This window comes from Bubalus kerabau, chromosome 15, assembly GCF_029407905.1.
Source record: "Bubalus kerabau isolate K-KA32 ecotype Philippines breed swamp buffalo chromosome 15, PCC_UOA_SB_1v2, whole genome shotgun sequence".
In the NCBI taxonomy this organism is placed as follows: Eukaryota; Metazoa; Chordata; class Mammalia; order Artiodactyla; family Bovidae; genus Bubalus; species Bubalus kerabau.
In genome coordinates, this window is record NC_073638.1 from 82,432,358 (window position 1) to 82,452,202 (window position 19,845).

General features: G+C 48.7%; 3 protein-coding genes across 4 annotated transcripts; 2 read left to right on the plus strand and 1 right to left on the minus strand.

The window, feature by feature from the left end:
- Positions 1–938: 938 nt before the first annotated feature.
- MED19 (mediator complex subunit 19) lies at positions 939–8,597 on the minus strand. Its single transcript, XM_055547189.1, has 5 exons — positions 8,336–8,597; positions 2,486–2,742; positions 2,168–2,264; positions 1,766–1,860; positions 939–1,674 (listed from the first exon to the last, which is right to left on the minus strand). The coding sequence occupies exons 1-5, from the start codon at positions 8,553–8,555 to the stop codon at positions 1,606–1,608; spliced, it is 738 nt and encodes a 245-aa protein (XP_055403164.1). The 5' UTR covers positions 8,556–8,597; the 3' UTR covers positions 939–1,605.
- Positions 8,598–8,919: 322 nt separating this feature from the next.
- TMX2 (thioredoxin related transmembrane protein 2) lies at positions 8,920–17,158 on the plus strand. Its single transcript, XM_055547187.1, has 8 exons — positions 8,920–9,190; positions 13,534–13,594; positions 13,827–13,940; positions 14,699–14,775; positions 15,040–15,146; positions 15,318–15,383; positions 15,462–15,591; positions 16,297–17,158. Exons 1-8 carry the CDS (start codon positions 9,002–9,004, stop codon positions 16,441–16,443), a joined length of 891 nt encoding a protein of 296 aa, XP_055403162.1. The 5' UTR covers positions 8,920–9,001; the 3' UTR covers positions 16,444–17,158.
- Positions 17,159–18,180: 1,022 nt separating this feature from the next.
- Positions 18,181–19,842, plus strand: SELENOH (selenoprotein H). Of its 2 annotated transcripts, none has more exons than XR_008702661.1 (4): positions 18,181–18,479; positions 18,557–18,702; positions 18,826–19,055; positions 19,677–19,842. XR_008702661.1 is itself a non-coding variant. In XM_055547194.1 (4 exons), exons 1-3 carry the CDS (start codon positions 18,355–18,357, stop codon positions 18,924–18,926), a joined length of 372 nt encoding a protein of 123 aa, XP_055403169.1. In that variant the 5' UTR covers positions 18,183–18,354; the 3' UTR covers positions 18,927–18,955; positions 19,677–19,842. The 2 variants fall into 2 exon arrangements, 1 of the variants encoding a protein (XP_055403169.1); XM_055547194.1 differs by having other exon boundaries at positions 18,183–18,479; positions 18,826–18,955.
- Positions 19,843–19,845: the final 3 nt, after the last annotated feature.

Below are 19,845 nucleotides of genomic sequence, written 5' to 3' on the forward strand. Positions count from 1 at the left end.
CATCCTTAAGCACGGCTGTGGTGAAGAGAACCACTTAAGACAAAAGAGATCCTGTTTTTATTTCAATGATTTAATTGGATGTTTCAGAAAAAAAGTCTTGTAACGACCAAAACTTGTAATTTCAGAGTTTAGAGAGCTCTTGACTTTTGCCTACAATCCCTTAACAGAATTTTCTCTGGATGGTAAAGCTCCTTTTGGAGGCAGCCAGAGGCGAGCCAGTGGATGATCACGTGTGAAAGGCAGACCACAGGGACACGCGGGCCGTCTCTTCTGTGGAAAGCAGAAGGCTGTGTCCTCATTTAAATAAGGCACCCTTAGACACTCATCTCAAAAAGCCAGCCAGAACCCTTTATTTTCCTGTCTGTAACTGAAGTCTGTAAACCCTCGCTCTGAAATCCTAGGGTAACATGAGCAGAAGGAGTGGTTTTCCATCTGCTACTCTAGGATCAACCCTGGCTCATCCCAGCGGACTTCAGCCATGTCACGCTGGGCTTAGGTCAAGACGACATCAGCTGGGGCTCTCGTAGCTTCTGCTTGCCTGGCCTGCTGCAGACACTGAAGGGATTTATTTTACCTTGTTCAGTCACTTGGTTGCATCGGACTCTGCGGCCCCTTGAACTGCAGCATGCCAACGCTCCCCTGTCCTCCACTGTCTCTCCAAGTTCACTCAACGTAACATCCATGGGTCAGTGACGCCACCCAACCCTCTCATCCTCTGCCAGTCCCTTCTCTTGCCCTCAATCTTTCCTAGCATCAGCATCTTTTCCACTGAGTTGGCTCTTTGCATCAGGTAGTCAAAGATTTGGGAGCTCGCTAGTTTAGGCTGCCTTTTTTTTTGTTGTCTTAGAAGTTTAGATAGGCATTCACATCAGCCAAATAATTTCACTGTCTTAAGGAGTGACAAAGATCAAAAGTAGTTCTTATTACAAAGAGAATCATTTACCTTTGCTTGCCAGAAATTTATTTTTTTAAAAAAAACCACAGGGTTGACCAAGAAGCAACCTTGCTGAAATTCACTTCTGACCGTGGGTGCTTTCTCCATCGACTACCGAGTCGCCACACGAAACTGACCTAGGACACAGCCGGCCTTAAGCAGGAAGGTCACCCAGGCACTAGCTGGCAACCTTAGAGGCAGGGCGGTAACGAGCCTGGGGCAGGAAGGCGTCTGCGCACTCCGCTTCTGGACCCTGCTCCCCCGTCTTGGGCGGCTGCCCCGCCTGCTGAGGAGACCATCCCACGCAAGGTCCGAGCCCCCTCAGACCTCAGCACACCTTGGCTTACACCCTGACTCCCACGGAAAGGCACTTACCTCCTGACAGGCAGCCACGCTTCAGCCAGTTTGATAAATGCAATTTTAAGAGAATTAAAAATCCTAACAAATCAGACCAAGTCCTACATCAGACAAACTGCACACAAGAGGTGAACAGAAAGCTTCCTGGGAGGGGAAGAGGTGTCCGCGAGAAAGCAAGGCGGGTGGAGGCTGCCGGGAGCCCAGCCTGTCCCTGTAGGCTCCTCCGGCTGAGCGGCTTCCGTCCCTGCACCCGGCGCTGACCCGGGCCACCTCCAGCCCAGCAGGGAAGTCCTCCTGGCAGGGTCCGCCGGCCCTTAGCGGAGGCTGCTGCTGCTGCTGGCCTGAGAGCTGCCCATCCCAGGGTGCTCCGGGCTGTGTCGGTTCTGGAAGGAAAGGAGGGCAGAGGAAGAGGAGGGACCTCTATCGAGGGCCCGACAGGGACTCAAGGGCCGCCGCCACGGGCTCCTACCGCACCTTCTTCTTCTTCTTCTCTTTCTTCTTCCTCTTCCGCTCAGGGTCCTCTTCTTTTTTCTTTTTCTTCTTCTTGTGATCTGAATCAGACGGCGTCTCTGGGGGGGATACAAGGTGCCCGTCACGGGTCGGGCCCCAAATTCTGCACCGCTAAAGCTCTGGGATGCGAGGAAAACCCCTAGTCCAGGGCACTGCTCTCCTCACGACCAGGACGCGTTCAGAGGCTCCGCTGAAGCCCTGGCCCGAGTTCCGCCTGCCCGGGGGGCTGCATTATGTCAGCTTTTTCTCTAAGGAGAAGTGGGGAGTCCAGGGCTCATGAGGAACTTAACTGAGCTTTTAACTGAGGAAGGTCAAACCAGATTCAGAGCATCTGGCTTTCCAGCTGGGAAGACAACCGCTTCTTACCTGGGGGGACGGGGTCCTGGGTGCGGCTCTGCTTGTGCTTCTGCTTATTCTTCTTCTTAGGCGGCTGAATATGCATCAGGCGGCACTGCTCCGGCAACTGAAGGAGCCGAAGGAAGGGCTGAGTGACCAGAGGGCGGAAACCCCCCTTCCCGTCATCTGCTCTGCTCCCATCACCTGCTCTGCGCAGTACTGTTAGGTACAGACGCCGGGAGGACCTCCATCGTGAAGCCTTCGGGCCTCCCCCCTGCCCCCCACCTCCCCAGGAGGGCACATACCAGGCCTCCCCCCTGCCCCCTTCCTCCCCAGGAGGGCACACACCGGGCCGGTGTGCAGGCGGAAGCCAGCCAGCATGGTCCCTGTGATGGGATTGAAAGAGCCCCCAAGGATAGGGGGCTTCTCAATGAGGGAGCGCAGGCTGCTGTTGTCATGGGAACCAGGCAGATCAATCATCCCGGGTAGGTCGGGCAGGAAGTTACTCAGTTTCTCCTTCACTTTCTTCCCACAGAATTTATTATAGGCATGCTCCAGGTTGTAGTGTGTGATCAGGTTAGTGCTGCCTGTCAGCTCCGTGCTGCCTGGAGGATACAGGGAGAAGAGAAAGGAGAAGAATCAGTTCCAAGAGCTGTTGTGTAGCCGCTCAGTCACGTCTGACTCTGCGACCCCTGTCCTTCACTATCTCCCAGAGTTTGCTCAAATTGATGTCCACTCAGTTGGTGACGCCATCCAACCATCTCATCCTCTGTAGCCCTTTTCTCCTCCTGCCCTCAATCTTTCCCAGCATCAGGGTCTTTTCCAAAAATAAAGATTTTTTTTTTTTAATTCACTGACCTAGAAGGGAAAGTGAAAGACTATATTTTAACCTAAATAAGGAATCTTTAAGTTAGAATTACCAATAAAGAAAAGTTATTTTTGAGTAAGAAATAGCAAGAGTAAATAATAACACATAACAAACACTAAAAATACTACACTATAGAATGGTAGGTTGGAATGAGGAGAAAAAATAAGCAAAAATCCAAATAGAGCAGTGGTGGAAACCACTTTAACCCAATCAAGGAGACAGTCTAACCAGAGTAATAACATACAGTGCTTATAGTCTGTGCTAAACATTGCTCTGTGTTTCATCAATATGCTAATGAGAAGTTAATACTTCTGGCTGTGACTAGAATAATATAACCTCACAGCTCAGCTACAACCATGCTTAAGGCCAACTATTACAGTGCTCTTGCTTGGAAAATCCCATGGACGGAGGAGCCTGGTGGGCTGCAATCCATGGGGTCTCGAAGAGTCGGACAGGACTGAGCGATTTCACTTTCACTTTTCACTTTTATGCATTGGAGAAGGAAATGGCAACCCACTCCAGTGTTCTTGCCTGGAGAATCCCAGGGATGGGGGAGCCTGGTGGGCTGCCGTCTATGGGGTCGCACAGAGTCGGACACAACTGAAGTGACTTAGCATAGCGTAGCATAGCATTACCCAGTGGTGAGTGTCTTGCTTCCTTTCTTTTTTTAAACTAGCAAGAAACTCCAGTCACCTTTACAGAGAAAAACAGATTTTTCTAGCTACTGCTGGTAACTTTTGTTACCACCATCTTTATTCTTCCTATAATACCAGATATGATAGCTCTGCCTAGAAGAAAGAAATGTCTGATTAGAAGTTGGGCAACTAAAATTGTAATCCTTTATATGCCTGTTTCTGCTTATCTATGGAAGCTATCATAATGTTAAACTTAATGTTTAAAAAAAAAACTTAATGTTTTTTCAAGGTTCAAATGAAAACATATTGAAAAGTATAAAGTCTGTAAGTGGAAGGCATCATCAGTATAAACATCTCATGGCTGACTTTTCTCAAAGAATTGCTGTTGTTGCTGTTCAGTCACTAAGTCGTGTCCAACTCTTTGAGACCCTGTGGACCACAGCACGCCAGACTTCCCCCGTGCTTCATGTCTCCTGGAGTTTGCTCAGACTCATGTCCATCGAGTCAGCGATGCTGTCCAACTATCTCACCCTCTGCCGCCCTCTTCTCTTGTCCCTTCAATCTTTCCCAGCATCAGGGTCTTTTCCAATGAGTTGGCTCTTTCCATCAGGTGGCCAAAGTATTGGAGCTTCAGCTTTCGCGTCACTCCTTCCAATGAATATTCAGGGTTGATCTCCTTTAGGATTGACTGGTTTGATCTCCTTGCAGCCCAAGGGACTCCCAAGAATCTTCTCCAACACCACAACTCTTTGGTGCTCAGCCTTCTTTACGTCCAACTCACATCCATACATGAGTACTGGAAAAACCGTAGCTTTGACTAGACTAGACAGACCTTTGTCGGCAAGTGGTGTCTCTGCTTTTGGGTACGTTGCCTAGGTTTGCCATAGCTGTCCTTCCAAGAAGCTAGCGCCTTTTAATTTCATGGCTGCAGTCACCATCTGCAGTGATTTTGGAGCTCAGGAAAATAAAATTTGTCACTGCTTCCACTTTTTCCCCTTCTATTGGCCATGAAGTGATGGACTGGATACCACAATCTTCGTTTTTTTGAATGTTGCATTTCAAGCCAGCTTTTTCACTCTCCTCTTAGTAATTTAACTAGGGTCCAGTGGTGAGAGTAGAAATATCTACCCTACAATTTCATAGTCTAGTTATGATGAACACTCGGGGTACAAATGACAAAAGTGACTTGTTTATAATCATTCACTTGAGAAAACTCAGCTTCTGAGCTATCAGCCCACTGAGGGCTGAGAAAAATGCCTTGTTCATTCATGTGTCACTGGTGCTCAATAAACATTAAATGAACATGGTATTTTTCCTCCCTGTTGACAGGCCTTACCCTATTCTGTTGTGCTGTCTTCTGCGCCAGCTGTCGCTGAAGAATGGGCCGCGTAATGGCAGGAGGCTCAGGGGCCCGGTGCTTCTCATATCAGCACCGCCTCCTTCCGTTTCCCCACTCTGTGCTTTTTCTAAATTCTTTAACCTAAAAGAGTCCATCCGATATTCTGTTTTGCCCATCAGTTCTATGAAGATGATTTATAAATCTCTCTCCTCAGTCCTGATTCCACTCCTGAAAACTAATCTTCCATTTCCAACATTCTCTTAATTCATTGCAGATTGTTTTTTTTTTTTTGGCTGCACCAGGAGGCTTATGGGATTGTAGCTCCCTGACCGTGGAGCAAACCCCTTGCAGAAGCACGGCACTCTGACCACCGGACTGTCAGGGGATTCCCTCGATTTTTTTTTTTAAACTGCAAATCTTCCCCACCTCACTCATGGTTCCTTTATTCTCCAGATACCTTTAGAAGCTGTACTCAGTTCAAAAATCTTAATGGTTTCCCATTCCCTCAGGAAAAAGCTCAAATTCCTTCGACTTACATTCGTGGTTGAACGTATAAACATCTTACTGAAACATCACTAGCTGGAATCAAGACTGCTGGGATAAAGAGCAACAACCTCAGATAGATGACACCACTCTAATGGCAGAAAGTGAAGAGGAACTACAGAGCCTCTTGATGAGGGTGAAAGAGAGTGGAAAAAGTTGGCTTAAAACTCAACATTGAAAAAACTAAGATCATGGCATCAGGTCCCATCACTTCATGGCAAATAGAAGGCGAAAAACTGGAGGCAGTGACAGACTTTATTTTCTTGGGCTCCAAAATCACTGCAGATAGTGACTGCAGCCATGAAATTAAAAGATTTTTACTTCTTGAATGGAAAGCTATGATAAACCTAGACAGCATTTTAAAAAAGCAGAGACATCATTTTGCTGATAAAGGTCCGTACAGTCAAAGCTATGGACGTGGGATGAACTGAAAGACGTCCCCAAGACTAACATGTCTAAAATGACTTGATTTCCACCTCCTCAAACTTGTTCTTTCCTGACCTCAGCACTACCATCAACCCTGTTATTCAGGTCAAAAATTCGAAATCCTCCTCCTCTCTCCTCCACTTCTATATTCAATCCTTCATTCCTGTCAGTTCTACCTCTAACATTTATCCTGCATCCATTTACTTCTTTCCTCCATTGCTATCGCTTAGTCCAAACCATCTCTTTCCTGGACCACTAAGCAGTAACATTATTGAAAGGGGGATTTTTGCAGAAACTAAAGCGATAATTAATTCAGCTATTTCACCACCACTTTGCGACCCCATGGACTGTAGCTTACCAGGCTCCTCTGACCATGGGATTTTCCAAGCAATAGTACTGGAGTGGATTGCCATTTCCTTCTCCAGGGGATCTTCCCAACCCAGAGACTGAACCCAGGTCTCCCGCATTGTAGACAGACGCTTTACCGTCTGAGCCACCAGGGAAGTCCTTTGCATTATTACATTCAATAATTACAGCTGACACACCTGTAAAGTCTTCTCCAGCACCATGAGTTTCATTTGCACTTTCCATATCAGAAAACAATCACTAAGGTTTTTTGTCTCTTTGTTGGTCTAACAGTCACATCGTCTGAATCAGAACTATATTCGGAACAACTATCATCTTCTGAGACACTAGTAAATATGTTGCTTGGACAATAAGAGAAAGTACCTGCATAAAATTCACTGAAAAAATTTTCTTCACTCAAAATTTAATGATGTGTCACTTTTTAAAATTTTTTGAAAATAAACTTGTGTTTATAAGGTGCACAAGGCTGGAATACAAACCTAACAGAGCAAAATGCGAATGATAATGTCAATGATAAGTTGTATAATGAATCCTTGATCAATTCTAAGTGTTAACAACTTCCCACAGTGATGTTAATGGTTTCACTCTCTAAAAAATGTATTGACATGTTTCTGGTCAATACTATGTTAAAATCTAAATGTGTAATACAGGCCTCTGCCTACTACTCTCACTTTATCTCCTATCACTCCTCTGTTCACTTTACTGGAGTCCAGCTGGTCTTCTGTTCCTCCAACATTACAAGATTTTTCTCACATTGGGGCTGTTGATTTCAAATTTTTTTTTTGTATCCAGTTATCCCTTCTCCCACTCATGAATGGCTAGCTCTTTCTCTGCGCTTACATTTTAACTCTAAAGTAACCTACTCAGAGAGAGCTTCTCTGATCACTCTAGTTAAAGCAGCTGCTGCTGCTGCTGCTAAGTCACTTCAGTCCTGTCTGACTTTGTGCGACCCCATAGACCGCAGCCCACCCAGGCTCCCCCGTCCCTGGGATTCTCCAGGCAAGAACACTGGAGTGGATTGCCATTTCCTTCTCCAATGCATGAAAGTGAAAAATCAAAGTGAAGTCGCTCAGTCGTGTCTGACCCTCAGAGACCCCATGGACTGCAGCCTTCCAGGCTCCTCCGTCCATGGGATTTTCCAGGCAAGAGTACTGGTGTGGGGTGCCATTGCCTTCTCAGTTCCGCTCCCTTAAATCTTTATCACATTTTTTTTTTCCTACAGCCATAACTGCTATGTGATTTCACCCTGTATCTTTTGCCTCCTCCATGGGCACGTAAACTCCCAAACAGGCAAGGACATTGTCAGCCTTTGTTCACAGCTGTATCTTCAGTGTACAATACCCCTTGGTACACAGAATAGGTGCTCACCGAAATAATTTTTTGAATGAAAGAATCTGGTCCAATTCTATTTACTTGTTCCCAGGCCCAGAGAAAAAAGGAAGGCAACAAACCAACAGGAAGTCGGAAGCAGATGTGGAACTAGGTCTGCAAGGATGTTAAATCAGGACTCTCAAATTCCAAACTCGAAGCCTGGGTGCTTTTTCAGAGTTAGCCGCTCAGTCGTGTCCAACTCTCTGGGACCCCATCGACTGTAGCCCGCCAGGCTCTTCCGTCCATGGAATTTTCCAAGCAGGGATACTGGAGTGGGTAGCCTTTCCCTTCTCCAGGGGACCTTCCCGCCTGAGGGCTCAAACCCCGGTCTCCCGCATTGCAGGCGAATTCTTTACCGTCTGAACCACCAGAGAGTACTTTTTAGGGAGTCATAAAACCACCGTCAGGGTCAGAGGCAGGGCGGAGCGTGAAAGGTGGCCACAGAGCCCCATTCTTCTCATTCCCAGTCCATCCCGAGAATTCCTGTGGTGCCTTTGGCCGTGAATTCGCAGTCCTTTCCGACACGGAGTTCCGAAATCTCCGAACGCGCCGCCCGGGCCACCCCTCACCTCCCTTGGCGTCTAGGAGCCACGCCCAGCCCCACCTCGCGGCGATCAGATTGGCCGGCTTCGGCCGCGCCTCGGACTCACCTGGCAGCTCCCTCATTAGGTAGAAAGGGCCGCAGCCTGCCGCCGACTTGTCGCTCCCGGGAGGGGCCGAGGCGGCGGTCGGGGGCGGGGCCGGACCCGGCCCCCCGCCCGGAGGCGGCGGCGGCGGAGGGGGCGGCTTCCCGGGTCCGAAGCCGAGTGCCGCTGGGGGAGGTGGCGGGTCAGCCTGGGCCCCGAACAGCGCCGTGAAATTCTCCATCATCCCCTCCGCCCCGGCGCCGTCCCAGTGTCTGGCGTTAATGATTCTCATTGGTTAATCTTTTCACGGGGTACCGCCCTTTTCCTCCAGGAGCCGTTTACCATTGGACTGCGTCTGGCCCTGCCTACCTTCTTCCGGCAACGACTTCCGTCGCCTTCTGAGAACGTTCCGGAAATACACCTTAACTTTATTAAATTTTCCGAGGCCTCCGAACGCAGCAATCGCTTAACCAATGAAATGACTTAGGTAGAAAAAGCGACAGTTAGGTTAGCCTATTAGTCCCTTTCTCACCTTCCTTACCTGACGTAGGGGCCAATCAGAGATCTAGTTCCGGGTCTAGAGGCGGGGCATCTGACACTTGGCCCAATGGAAACCTTCAATGGTGAGAGAGGCGGGACCAGACCTACGGAAGCCGAAGAGAGCGGCCGGCGCCTCAGGGGGCCGGAAAGATGGCGGTCCTAGCGCCTTTAATTGCTCTCGTGTATTCGGTCCCGCGACTTTCACGATGGCTGGCCCGACCTTACTACTTTTTGTCAGCCCTGCTCTCTGCTGCCTTCCTACTCGTGAGGAAGCTGCCCCCTGTCTGCGAAAGTCTCCCCACGCAACGCGAAGACGGCAACCCGTGTGACTTTGACTGGGTGAGCGACCCCCTCCTCGGGACCCCACGACCTTGCCTGTCCCCGCCCTGGTGGTCGCAGCCGGGAGCCCCGAGGCTGGCCGTTTTGAGAACGCCTCAGGTTCCGAGCCTCTTAGCGGACTTGACAGACGACTAAGAGTGTAGGGCGTGGATTGTTATCGAGCCTAAACCCCCCTTGTTTAGGGTGGGAAAGCAGCCGGTTAGCTCGCCCAGCAGTCTAAGCCTTCTGCCTTTTGAGTCCAGGCTCCTTCCCACCGCCCAGTGCATGCTCGACCAGTCCTCCCCAAACTGGGCACTCGCACTCTCTTCCAGTGTTGCTCGTTAGTAACGCCCGTTGAGGAACCGGTGAGTTGGACAAGGCAAGTAGTATTTCTGGTATTCTCGTTTCATTGATGAAGAAACGGATCTTGGCGTGGTTAGGAGACTCGTCCAAGGTCACACAACTAGTGAGCGACGAGGATTTGCAGCCAGGCTTCAGCCATGGTAACAGCACACAGCCATTTATTAAAATTAAGTTAACAGTCTCACAGGGCGGACGGTGCGCTGGGCTCTGTGCCGCATGCTGCGGATGTGAAAATAAATAAAATTGTTAGGCCTATGGAAATGGAATTGTAAAAAAAAAAAAAAAAAGTACAGAAATCTGTCTCAAGCCTCTTGCAGTCCTCCCTGAACTGGAATGGAGGGACCACTCAGAAAAATAACTTGAGGGGCTTCCCTGGTGGTCCAGGGGTTAAGACTCTGTACTTCACTTGCAGGGGGCCTGGGTTCCATCGCTGGCCAGGGAACTAAGATTCTGCATGTTTTAAGGGAAAAAAAAAAAGTGTAAAATAAGTTGAAGCTCTCTGCCCTCTGCTGAATAGCCACATACATGTACTGAGGAAAGACAGTCACCTGAGTTTTTGTCTTTTTTCCCCAAAGGCCCAAATGAGTCTTGATCTTTAACAGAACCTGCTTCCTTACTTTTTATTCTTCACACTTTTTCATACTCTATCCTTTCCCAGTGTTATTAATTAGCTCAGATGTAGCCATCTTCTTCAAAAGATCTATTTTTTATCTATTGCACTTTAACCAAAATAAGACTCAAACATATAAGTGGATGGAAATAAAGATTTTTATAAAAGGGACTTTTTATGCAATTAATTTCTCTGAATACTCTTCCCTAATTATATGCAAAATACTGGAAGGTGTTATGTTTTCTTTTTACTCTGTTTTTTTTTTTTTTTTTTAACTATATAGTATTCATAACTGTTTGTCTTCCTGGAAAATCTGTGTTTTACTCCTTTACCCTGGTGATTTGGAAGTTACAGTATTAAGGTATGTAGTGTTAGCAAGGATGTGACTTTCCTGGTGGCTCAGCAGTGAAGAATCTACTTGCCAGTGCAGAGACTTGGGTTCGATCCCTGGGTTGGGAAGATCCTCTGCAGAAGGAAATGGCAACCCACTCCAGTATTCTTGCCTGGGAAATCTCATGGACAGAGGAGCCTGGCAGGCTTCAGTACATGGGGCTGCAAAGAGTCAGACAGGACTGAGTGAGTAAGCACATACACCCACAACCTTTGAATTTGAATAAGGGCCAAGTATTAGATAACAACAAGGAAGTGGTATTAATTTTGTTAGATATGATAATGGTATTTTTGTTTAAGAAAGAAGTTCTTATCTGTAAGCAATATGTACTGAAATCTTTATAGTCGAAATGATACAGTTGAAATTTGCTTTTAAGTTTCTCCAGCAAAAGAAATGGGTAGCGTAGATGAAATATTTTGCCATATTGGCAAAATACTACTATTGAAACTGAGTATTAGGGGTTTACTAAGGTATTGTAGGAGGCGGAAGATAATTTTCCCTTTGCCCTTCTGAGGTCTTGCCTGAGACTACTGTAATAAAAGACAGATTGAAGTCAAGTAAAATACAAACACATTTATTAACATGTGTAACTTGTGTACAAGGGAGATACCCAGGGAAAAATCAGTAACAAAGAGGCTTAGAATTCCAGCTTATATGGCATCTTCAACAAAGAACAATAGATTTGTGGAGAAATGACAGGATGAAGAAGGAAGGAGTTTAGGTTTGCAGGAGCTGAAGGTTGGAAAGGTAAACTGGTGGTAGATACAGGCGAGTTTGCTGCGGTAGATCCCTCTGGCGCTATCTCCAGGCTGATAGCATCTAAAGTTATCTCCCCTGATTAGTTTTGTCCTTGGTTAAGAAGGTAAATTTTTGTCCTACTCTTAGACACGTAAGGGAAGGGCATGGAGCTTTTCTTTATTTTACTTCTCATCAGTTGCCTTTAGACTCAAAATAATCCTTATGCCAAAATGGCGTACTTGGGAGTGGCGTGTTCTGCCACCCTTTAGTATCCTCTCTGATTTGGTGTGTGTTTGAGAATTTCCTTAATAAAAAGTTTGAAACAGGGCTACGCTGGTTACTCAGTGGTAAGGAATCCACCTGTCAATGCAAGAGACACAGGTTTGATGCCCAGCCAGGAAGGATTCCACTTGGTGTGGTGCAGCTCAGCTGGCGCGCAGCTACTGAGCCTGTGCTCTGGAGCCCGGGAGCCGCACTGCTTTACTGAAGCCCACGTGCCCTAGAACCCGTGCTCCGCAATGAGGGGGCCACCCCAGTGAGAAGCCTGCTCACCCCCATGAGGGAAAAGCCTGCCTAGCAACAAAGGCCCAGCACAGCCAAAAACAAGTAAAGATAAAATTAGCTTTAAAAAAAAGTTTGAAACGCTGAATAAAAAAGCAAACAACCAAGGGAGCTCTTGTTTATGCAGTTGTTCTGGAACCCAGTCTCGTCCTGTCTCCTACTGATGGCCTTAAGATCATCCCAGCACCATGCCAGCAGGTGGAGAAAGAAAGCTGTCCTGCAAGGATGTGCATCCCCTTTCTTAACTGCCTGGGCACAGAAGTGGCGCGTCACTTCTGCTCACAGTGTGTTTAGGAGTGCTGGTCACACAGTTCTCCCTAGATGCAGTATGTCCAGGAGAAGAAGGAAGGAAGGTTTGGAGTATACATGGCTGGTCTTTACCACAGACCCATTCTGTCTTTAGAGTATATTCCTTTTAGTCCTGTCTTTGGTCTCCTGATTGGGCATAATTCTCTTTTAAATCTTTGCATAATTATAAAAGCCACTTTTAAAGCCAGTTTCATTCTTGAAAACTCTTCCTAATTTCTACTCAGGTGGAATATTTAGTAAGGTCTGTCATATTTCCTACCTACACCTCCCGCCCCACACATTCAATGTCCATTTCTAAATCCAGTCAGTTGCTTTTTGTTGGAGATGGAGGCTAAAAACCTAGGTCCCTGATTGCCAGCCGTAAATCACAGTTAATTGGTTCTGTCTGAAATAATGATTTGGATCCTGTATGACTAACAGAAAGGTATGGAACGCCTCAAACCCTCCAATCTACAGAAGGCCCTCCCCGTGTGCAATCTCTCACAAAGTCCTTATTACTCTTCACTGCAGTCTTTACTCTTTGAAGTTTGTGTCTTTGTCATTTTTATTGTCTGTCTCACTTAACTCACATCCAACTTACCTTCTAGAAGGTGAGAACGAACAGTAAACTAGTGGTACTGAAAAGTCCCTTTGAGAGGTTTGAAAGGCCTCCTTCAGCTCTCAGGTTATATTCAAGGTGCATGGATTATCATTATGAATATTAGGTGGAGAGGAATGTTTTATCTTAAAACCAAACAAATGGAATAACCATCTGTTGTACTGATGGGAATGATTGAGAAAGTTTACCTGGGAAAGTTTTATTGTACCAGAGTCATGCTGAGTTGATTGTAGTATCTTATAGTTTTACACCATATACTTGATGTAACTGTTTCAGACTTCTTATCTTCTTTAATCCTCAGTTAGGGAAGCCCGTGCTCCCAGGTTAAGTGCTTTGCTGAAAGGCAACAGGCAGTTTGTGGTAGCGGTAGAATTGGAGCCTGGATCTTCTGACTGGTGTTTTCCCCACTACCCCTTGTGTGTGCTAAGTCACTTCAGTCGTGTCTGACTCTTTGTGACCCCGTGCACTGTAGCCCTCTAGGCTCCTCTGTTCATGGCATTCTCCAGGCAAGAATACCGGAGTTGCCATGCCCTTCTCCAGGGGATTGTCCCAACCCAGGATTAAACCCGCCCCTCTTGTGTCTCCTGCATTGGCAGGTAAGTTCTTTACCACTAGCGCCACCTGGGAAGCCAACACCGCTCCTTAGCTGACTCCTGTTATTTCTCTACTGTTAGCATTCCCAGTTAGGATCTTTGTTCATTTTTTCTCTGTTGGTTTGTATCACATATTTGGCTCCCTTGGTCACCCAAATCGTTTCCGTTCATGCCATTCCTGACGCTCTGATTCTGTTCCAGAGAGAAGTGGAGATCCTGATGTTTCTCAGCGCCATCGTGATGATGAAGAACCGCAGGTCCAGTAAGTGTGGTTTCCCGCGGTTCAGACCGACGACCTCCGGAGTCTTCCCCTCATGTTATGAGAGGGGCATAACTTGGTGAACTTGTCCCTCATTCTCTGCCAAGGCTGAATTTGACCTTAGACTTTTATCCTCTCCCCCCTCTCCCGTTTCAAAGTATTCCGAGGAGAGGGACAAATAATAGAACATGGGAGCACGCAGCCCAGCCTGACCTCTGACATCTTTGTGTTTCAGTCACCGTGGAACAGCATGTAGGCAACATCTTCATGTTCAGTAAGGTGGCCAATGCGATTCTTTTCTTCCGCCTGGATATCCGTATGGGCCTGCTTTACATCACACTCTGCATAGGTAAGGAGACTGTAAGACTTGGTTATGGGAACCAAATTCGAGCACCAAACCAGTTTCTCCATACCTGTCTTCCATAGCTTACAACCAATTAACTGTGAGGCTCAGATGGTGAGAACCTACAGAGATTGTATTTTAAGAGGAAGGGAATGTGTCTGTGTATGTCTACAAAATGCACTCTTTGGTACTTGGAATCTTGGGGTTGGTTTGAAAGTAAATCCCCTACTCAAGGCCTTATATGTTTTCTGTGCTGACTTAACATGCACAACATGAGAGCTGCAAGGTAAGTTTTAATTGGGGAAAACGAGGCCTGCAGGCCGGGAGACAGCACCTCAGTTAGCTCTGAGGAACTGGTTCAGAGAGGTGGGAGGAAAGGACAGTGTGTATTTGATTTTGGCGAAGGGGGGAGTACATGCAGTCAGCGTATGTTTTTATAGAAAGTGTGTGCTAGTCTCATGAAGCTTTCTGCCGGTCACGAGAAACCAGTGTCACCATAAAGGATCTTGGTGCTTTTCTAGATGTGAGGAGATACACGAATTGAGCTCATAAAATCGGCTCCTGAGAATATTTAACTATCAGAAGACCTGTCCTGCCAGTTTTTCCCTGAGCACAGGGTGCCTTGATTCTGCTCTGCACCCTGAGCTCCTTCAGAGGGTGTTGAAGGTCGGCAGCTGCGGGCGCACGTGACTTAATCCTTACAGAGGTAGATGGCGAGTGCCACTTTGCAGCTAACACCTGTGACACCCTTTTTCTGTGTTTAGTGTTCCTGATGACATGCAAACCCCCCCTGTATATGGGCCCTGAGTACATCAAGTACTTCAGTGACAAAACCATTGATGTGAGTACTCTTCTTCCCTGTTCCTTGGGTGCCTTGGGGGTGATTTTGTCATTGCGCTCACTACTCAGAGGAACAGCCGTGCTTCAGAATGGAAGTCAAGGGCACTGGTTCATTGTGGGCTCCAGAGGAGAATCAAGGGCACCGTGGTTCATTGTGGGGTCTACAGAGGTATGGGGAAGCCGAGATGAGACATTAGGTGCTAAAGTCTGAATCTTCCAGGAGCCTGTGTAATTCAGTTCACCGTTTCCTCCCTGTGTGTGGCAGGAGGAGCTGGAGCGGGACAAGAGGGTAACTTGGATCGTGGAGTTCTTCGCCAACTGGTCTAGTGACTGCCAGTCATTTGCCCCTATCTATGCTGACCTCTCGCTCAAGTGAGTGGGACAGAGGGAGGGGCGGTAGAAATTGTCCCTTTCCTCTCGTTGGTTTGGCCTTGGTTTTTGCACACTGCAACCAAAGGCACTCCCGTCCCACCCTCAGGTATCTGTGCCTCTGTTTCATTGATTCCTTCTCTCTCATCTTGTGAAACAATACATTCCTCCCAGGTACAACTGTACGGGGCTGAATTTTGGGAAGGTGGACGTTGGACGCTACACTGACGTTAGTACACGGTATGTGAGGGCCTGGGCAGGGTGTCCCCTGGGGCGATACACGCAGTGCACTTACAGAGAACCTTCTGGATCCTGCAGGTACAAAGTGAGCACGTCACCCCTCACCAAGCAGCTGCCTACCCTGATCCTGTTCCAAGGTGGGAAGGAGGTCATGCGGCGGCCGCAGATCGACAAGAAGGGCCGGGCTGTCTCTTGGACGTTCTCGGAGGTATGTGAGCGGGCAGGTGGTTCGCAGGAGGGTGTAGAACAGGAGATCAGTTTGGAGCCCACCCTGGGTTTGATTCCTAGTTCTGCTACTTGCCCACCAGCTTTGAGAGTGTGGACTGTTTATTAGGTCTCAATCATGGATTCACTCAGCAAATTATTCTACCACGTGCCAGACATTATAGCAGTAAGGAACGGTTATTAGTTAAGACTCAGTCTCGGTGGCTCTTACAGTCTGTTTCCTTGGCAGTAAATTGGAGAGGGTAACATTTGCTTACAGGTTTTGTTTTGCAGATTACATTAAATAATGTAGCTATAATTCTTGGCACAGTGACTGGCACATAATAGGTGAATATTAATTGACTTTTTCAGGTACCCCCAAAAAAGAGATCTGGGTTAGATTCCTGTCCTTTGCTTCCTCCTTCCTAGACTGTGTAAATACAATTGGCCTTTGCACAAACAAGTCAGAACTGTGTCGGTCTGCTCGTGTGGATGTTGTTCAATAGTAAAAACTACAGTGCTGTGCAACCTGCGTGGTCGGCTGGAGCTGGACTGTGGTTGCGGAAGGCTGACTATAGTTATAGGTGGATTTTTGACTGCAAAAGGGTCGGTGCCCCAACCACACCCCTGTTCAACGGTCAACTGTACTTCTTCCCAGACACCACTCTCCCTTCCAACTTGAACCTAATGCGTGCGTCCCTTTTCACAGGAGAATGTGATCCGAGAGTTCAACCTGAATGAGCTCTATCAGCGGGCCAAGAAGCTGTCAAAGGCTGGAGATAAGATCCCCGAGGAGCAGCCTGTGGCCGCGGTGCCTGCTGCCGTGCCAGATGAGGAGAGCAAGAAGGACAAATAGGACCCCTGCTCCAGTGCTTCCTCTCCTGTCAGTCCCAGGCACCTCAGGGGCCCTGCCCTTGTGTAACCACAAGCCTTGCCTGAGGCCCGGGCCTTTTATTTATGTTTCCCCTGTTTGGCTATGCCTAGATGGGGAGGGTATCGCTTCTGACTTTTAAGAGGCATCCAGGGCAATGACAGGCACCCTCTCGGAAGGCCCCCACTGTTGCGGCCCCGTTTCACTGGAGGGAGGGAAAGATCTTGTCTGGTGGAGGGAGAAGGCTTGCCGTCCAAGCGGGGCCAGCGCGTCAATCACCGTGTGCTGCCCGACGTCTCCATCAGGCTCTGGTCTCATTATTCCTCACGGTGGCGCCACGCAGCCTACTTAACCTAGATTAAACCCCAACAAACAGGCCAAGGTGCAGAGTTAGTGCTGAGATTTTCCCCTCAAGGAATCTTACTCCTTTAGGCCCTTCTGGCTTAGTCTGGCCTGTACTTTAAAACGTGTAAGCCTGTGACCAGTCCCAAGGAAAAACCTTCAACCACAGACTTTTCTCTTTGAAGATTACTGAATAATCTACGTATTTTATGAAGATTGGGAAGAAGGGGAATAGAAGTTGGAGACTTCCTTTGTGTGGTGGGCCCTGGACGATGGCTCATTTAACCCTCCTGCATCCTCCCCACACCCAGTTGATGGTTTTGCACAATAAAGAGACTGAGAATTACTTTTGATTTCACATTTGTGATTCATGCATTACAAGTGGAAGTGTTAGTCGCTCCTGCATTAGAAAAGCCAGGCAATTGCAGAGGACTCTGCCATGTTCTTCATTTCAAAGGCCATCCTGATTAGTTCATCAGATGCTGCACACAGGTCCCCACACTGTGGACAGCTGCAGAAGGTTTGGGTCTTCCCTCTGTTGGTGTTTAGTCGCTCAGTCATCCTATGGACTAGTCTGCCAGGCTCCTCCGTCCATGGCATTTCCTTGGCAAGAATACTGGGGTGGGTTGCCATTTCCTTTCTCCAGGGGATCTTCCCAACCCAGGAGCACACCCATGTTTCCTGCATTGGCAAGTGGATTCTACCACTTACCACCTGGGAAGCCCTTTTGAAGAGTAGCTATCCAACAGAACTGAAGAATCTACTAGATGATTATGATATGACAATACAGACCTTAATGAGAGAGAGAAGGGGGAGGAAATGAGGGATGAGTAGGACTTAAGAAATCCCTGGGCATCTTTTCAAAATAGACATAGATAGGCTCGTCAAAACCTCAGGACCTTTGCATGCATTTAAACATGTTCCTCAAATGGTGTTGGTACTACCAACACCCTACTAATCCCACTTGAAAATCAATGATGTAAACACTACAGTGAATTTACTTAGCGTTTATTCATATTAATGAAGGATCCTGAATGATTACCGACGTTAGATCTAAGCAATTAACTTGGAAGAAGCTCAAAATGAATTGGAGATATAATATTGGCTTGGCTTTAAAGACTAGGAAACAATCCAAGCTTCAAATCAAAATCTTGCACCCGTAACAAAGTTTACTTAACCCCAGAGTTAAGCTGTACACTTGGTCTGGGACTGATCCGTGGGTCCCAGGAGCGAAGTTCTGGGAAGCAGTCCTGATGGACACCGTTCAAGCTGGCGCCGCGGTTACAGAAACGCCTGCGTGAAGACTTGTTTTCACAGCGACCCGGCCCCCAGCCAGGTGGATGGGCGCGGCGCCCCGTACTTCCCCGCCTCTGCGCGCAGCGCGGCTTCGCCCGAGGCCCCGCCTCCAGACCACGTGTGCGCCCTGCGCCACGCTTGCCGCAGCTTAAGAGGTTTCGCATCGGGAGCTGAGTTCCTGGGCTGCGGTTCGGCGCTCGGAGCCGGTCTGGCCTGTGCCCGCGGCGGTGCCCTGTCCCCAACCGGGCCCCAGGCGCCATGGCGTCGCGCGGGAGGAAGCGGAAGGCCGAGGCGGCGCTGGCCGCTGCGGCCGAGAAGCGGGAGAAGCCGGCCGGCGGCCAGGAAGGGGGAGTGGAGGGGCCGAGCGTCGTCATCGAGCACTGGTGAGCGGCCCGGGGCGCGGCGGGGCGCGGGCGCCGCAGGCCTGGGCCCGGCTCTGACCTCGCGCCTCTCCCCACAGCACGAGCTGACGAGTCTACGGGCGCAACGCCGCGGCCCTGAGCCAGGCGCTGCGCCTGCAGGCCCCCGAGCTGACGGTGAAGGTGAACCCCGCCAGGCCGCGGAGGGGCAGCTTCGAGGTGACGTTGCTGCGCGCCGACGGCAGCAGTGAGTGCGGGCCGGGCGCGGGGGCCAGACACGGCGGGCCTCCAGACCGCCGCCTCCCGGTGGCTTCGGGGAACGGCTGCAGGGTTCCATAGCCGCTGCGCTTCACGTGGCCTTTCTTCCCAGGCGCGGAGCTCTGGACGGGTCTTAAGAAGGGGCCCCCACGCAAACTCAAGTTTCCGGAGCCTCACGTGGTGCTGGAGGAGCTGAAGAAGTACCTTTCGTAGGGAGGTGGGGCAGAAGGCGTCTCGCTGAGGTTCGAGATGGCGAATGGCGGGGAGCGGGCTGATCTTCGTGCGGCTGCTGGCGAAGCAGCCCTTCCTGTTAAACCCCCAATCCCCGATTTCACACAGGACGTAGGTTCTCCATGACTCGCTTCTGCTCTCGGGCTTTCCTCTAGTGGGAATACCTCTTCCCCTTTTTCCTGGTGGAAAACTGAAAGTCGCCCCACCCCCCCTAAAAAAATTTCCTCTTCAGTGTGCCCTTTGCTACCTTTATGTTTCATTCCAGTGTCTCTGAGCTAAGTCGTGGAATGCCGTTGGTAATGTAAATGACTATGAGAATGCAAATTGTGTCCTTAAAGGATGCAGAGAACTGTGTCCCTTGGAGTATGGGCCGATTTTCTGTTTTCTAAAAAAACAGCTCCCTTTCCTGTAAACCCACCGATGCCCTCATTTGTGTGTGTTGATTCTCCCTGGCCAAATCTCTGTGTAGTTTCAGGTATGCCTACTGCCCTCTTGTGTTAGCAGCATGTGCTGCCGGCCCTGCGTGGTGGTGCCGGCACTCCTGGGCACAGAACCCGACCCTGTCTTTGTCCGAGTGCTGCAGACAGGGCTTTGGCATGTTGTCAGGCACTTGATGTTGAGTGAGATGGGGGCGGTGTGTGTGTACACCCCTTGAGCTGTGTCCAGTGGTGGAGGGCTGGCTAGGATTACTTGGATCCCTTCTCTAACTCTTTTCCTTTCTCCTTTTCACAGCCTCTGTCCCTGGTGATGTTGGAGTATTTATGACGGGACATGGCCAAACTTCAGTCATGTCCCTGAAGCTGTGGTTTCCTCCCCTCCGGAAACGATGGTTCAGTTGTGAGGCAGTCCTCTAGTAAGACATTGAAAAGTTCTTGGATTTGGTTTAATAAAAATTAAAGGA

Coding starts and splice junctions, on each gene's coding strand:
- MED19 (XM_055547189.1), bottom strand. CDS start 8,555: ATGATGGAGAATTTCACGGCGCTGTTCGGGGCCCAGGCTGACCCGCCA. Junction 2,743..8,335: donor CCTAATGAGGGAGCTGCCAG/GTGAGTCCGAGG, acceptor TGTATCCTCCAG/GCAGCACGGAGCTGACAGGC. Junction 1,675..1,765: donor AAGAGAAGAAGAAGAAGAAG/GTGCGGTAGGAG, acceptor CTTTCCTTCCAG/AACCGACACAGCCCGGAGCA.
- TMX2 (XM_055547187.1), top strand. CDS start 9,002: ATGGCGGTCCTAGCGCCTTTAATTGCTCTCGTGTATTCGGTCCCGCGA. Junction 9,191..13,533: donor ACCCGTGTGACTTTGACTGG/GTGAGCGACCCC, acceptor ATTCTGTTCCAG/AGAGAAGTGGAGATCCTGAT. Junction 14,776..15,039: donor TCAGTGACAAAACCATTGAT/GTGAGTACTCTT, acceptor TGTGTGTGGCAG/GAGGAGCTGGAGCGGGACAA.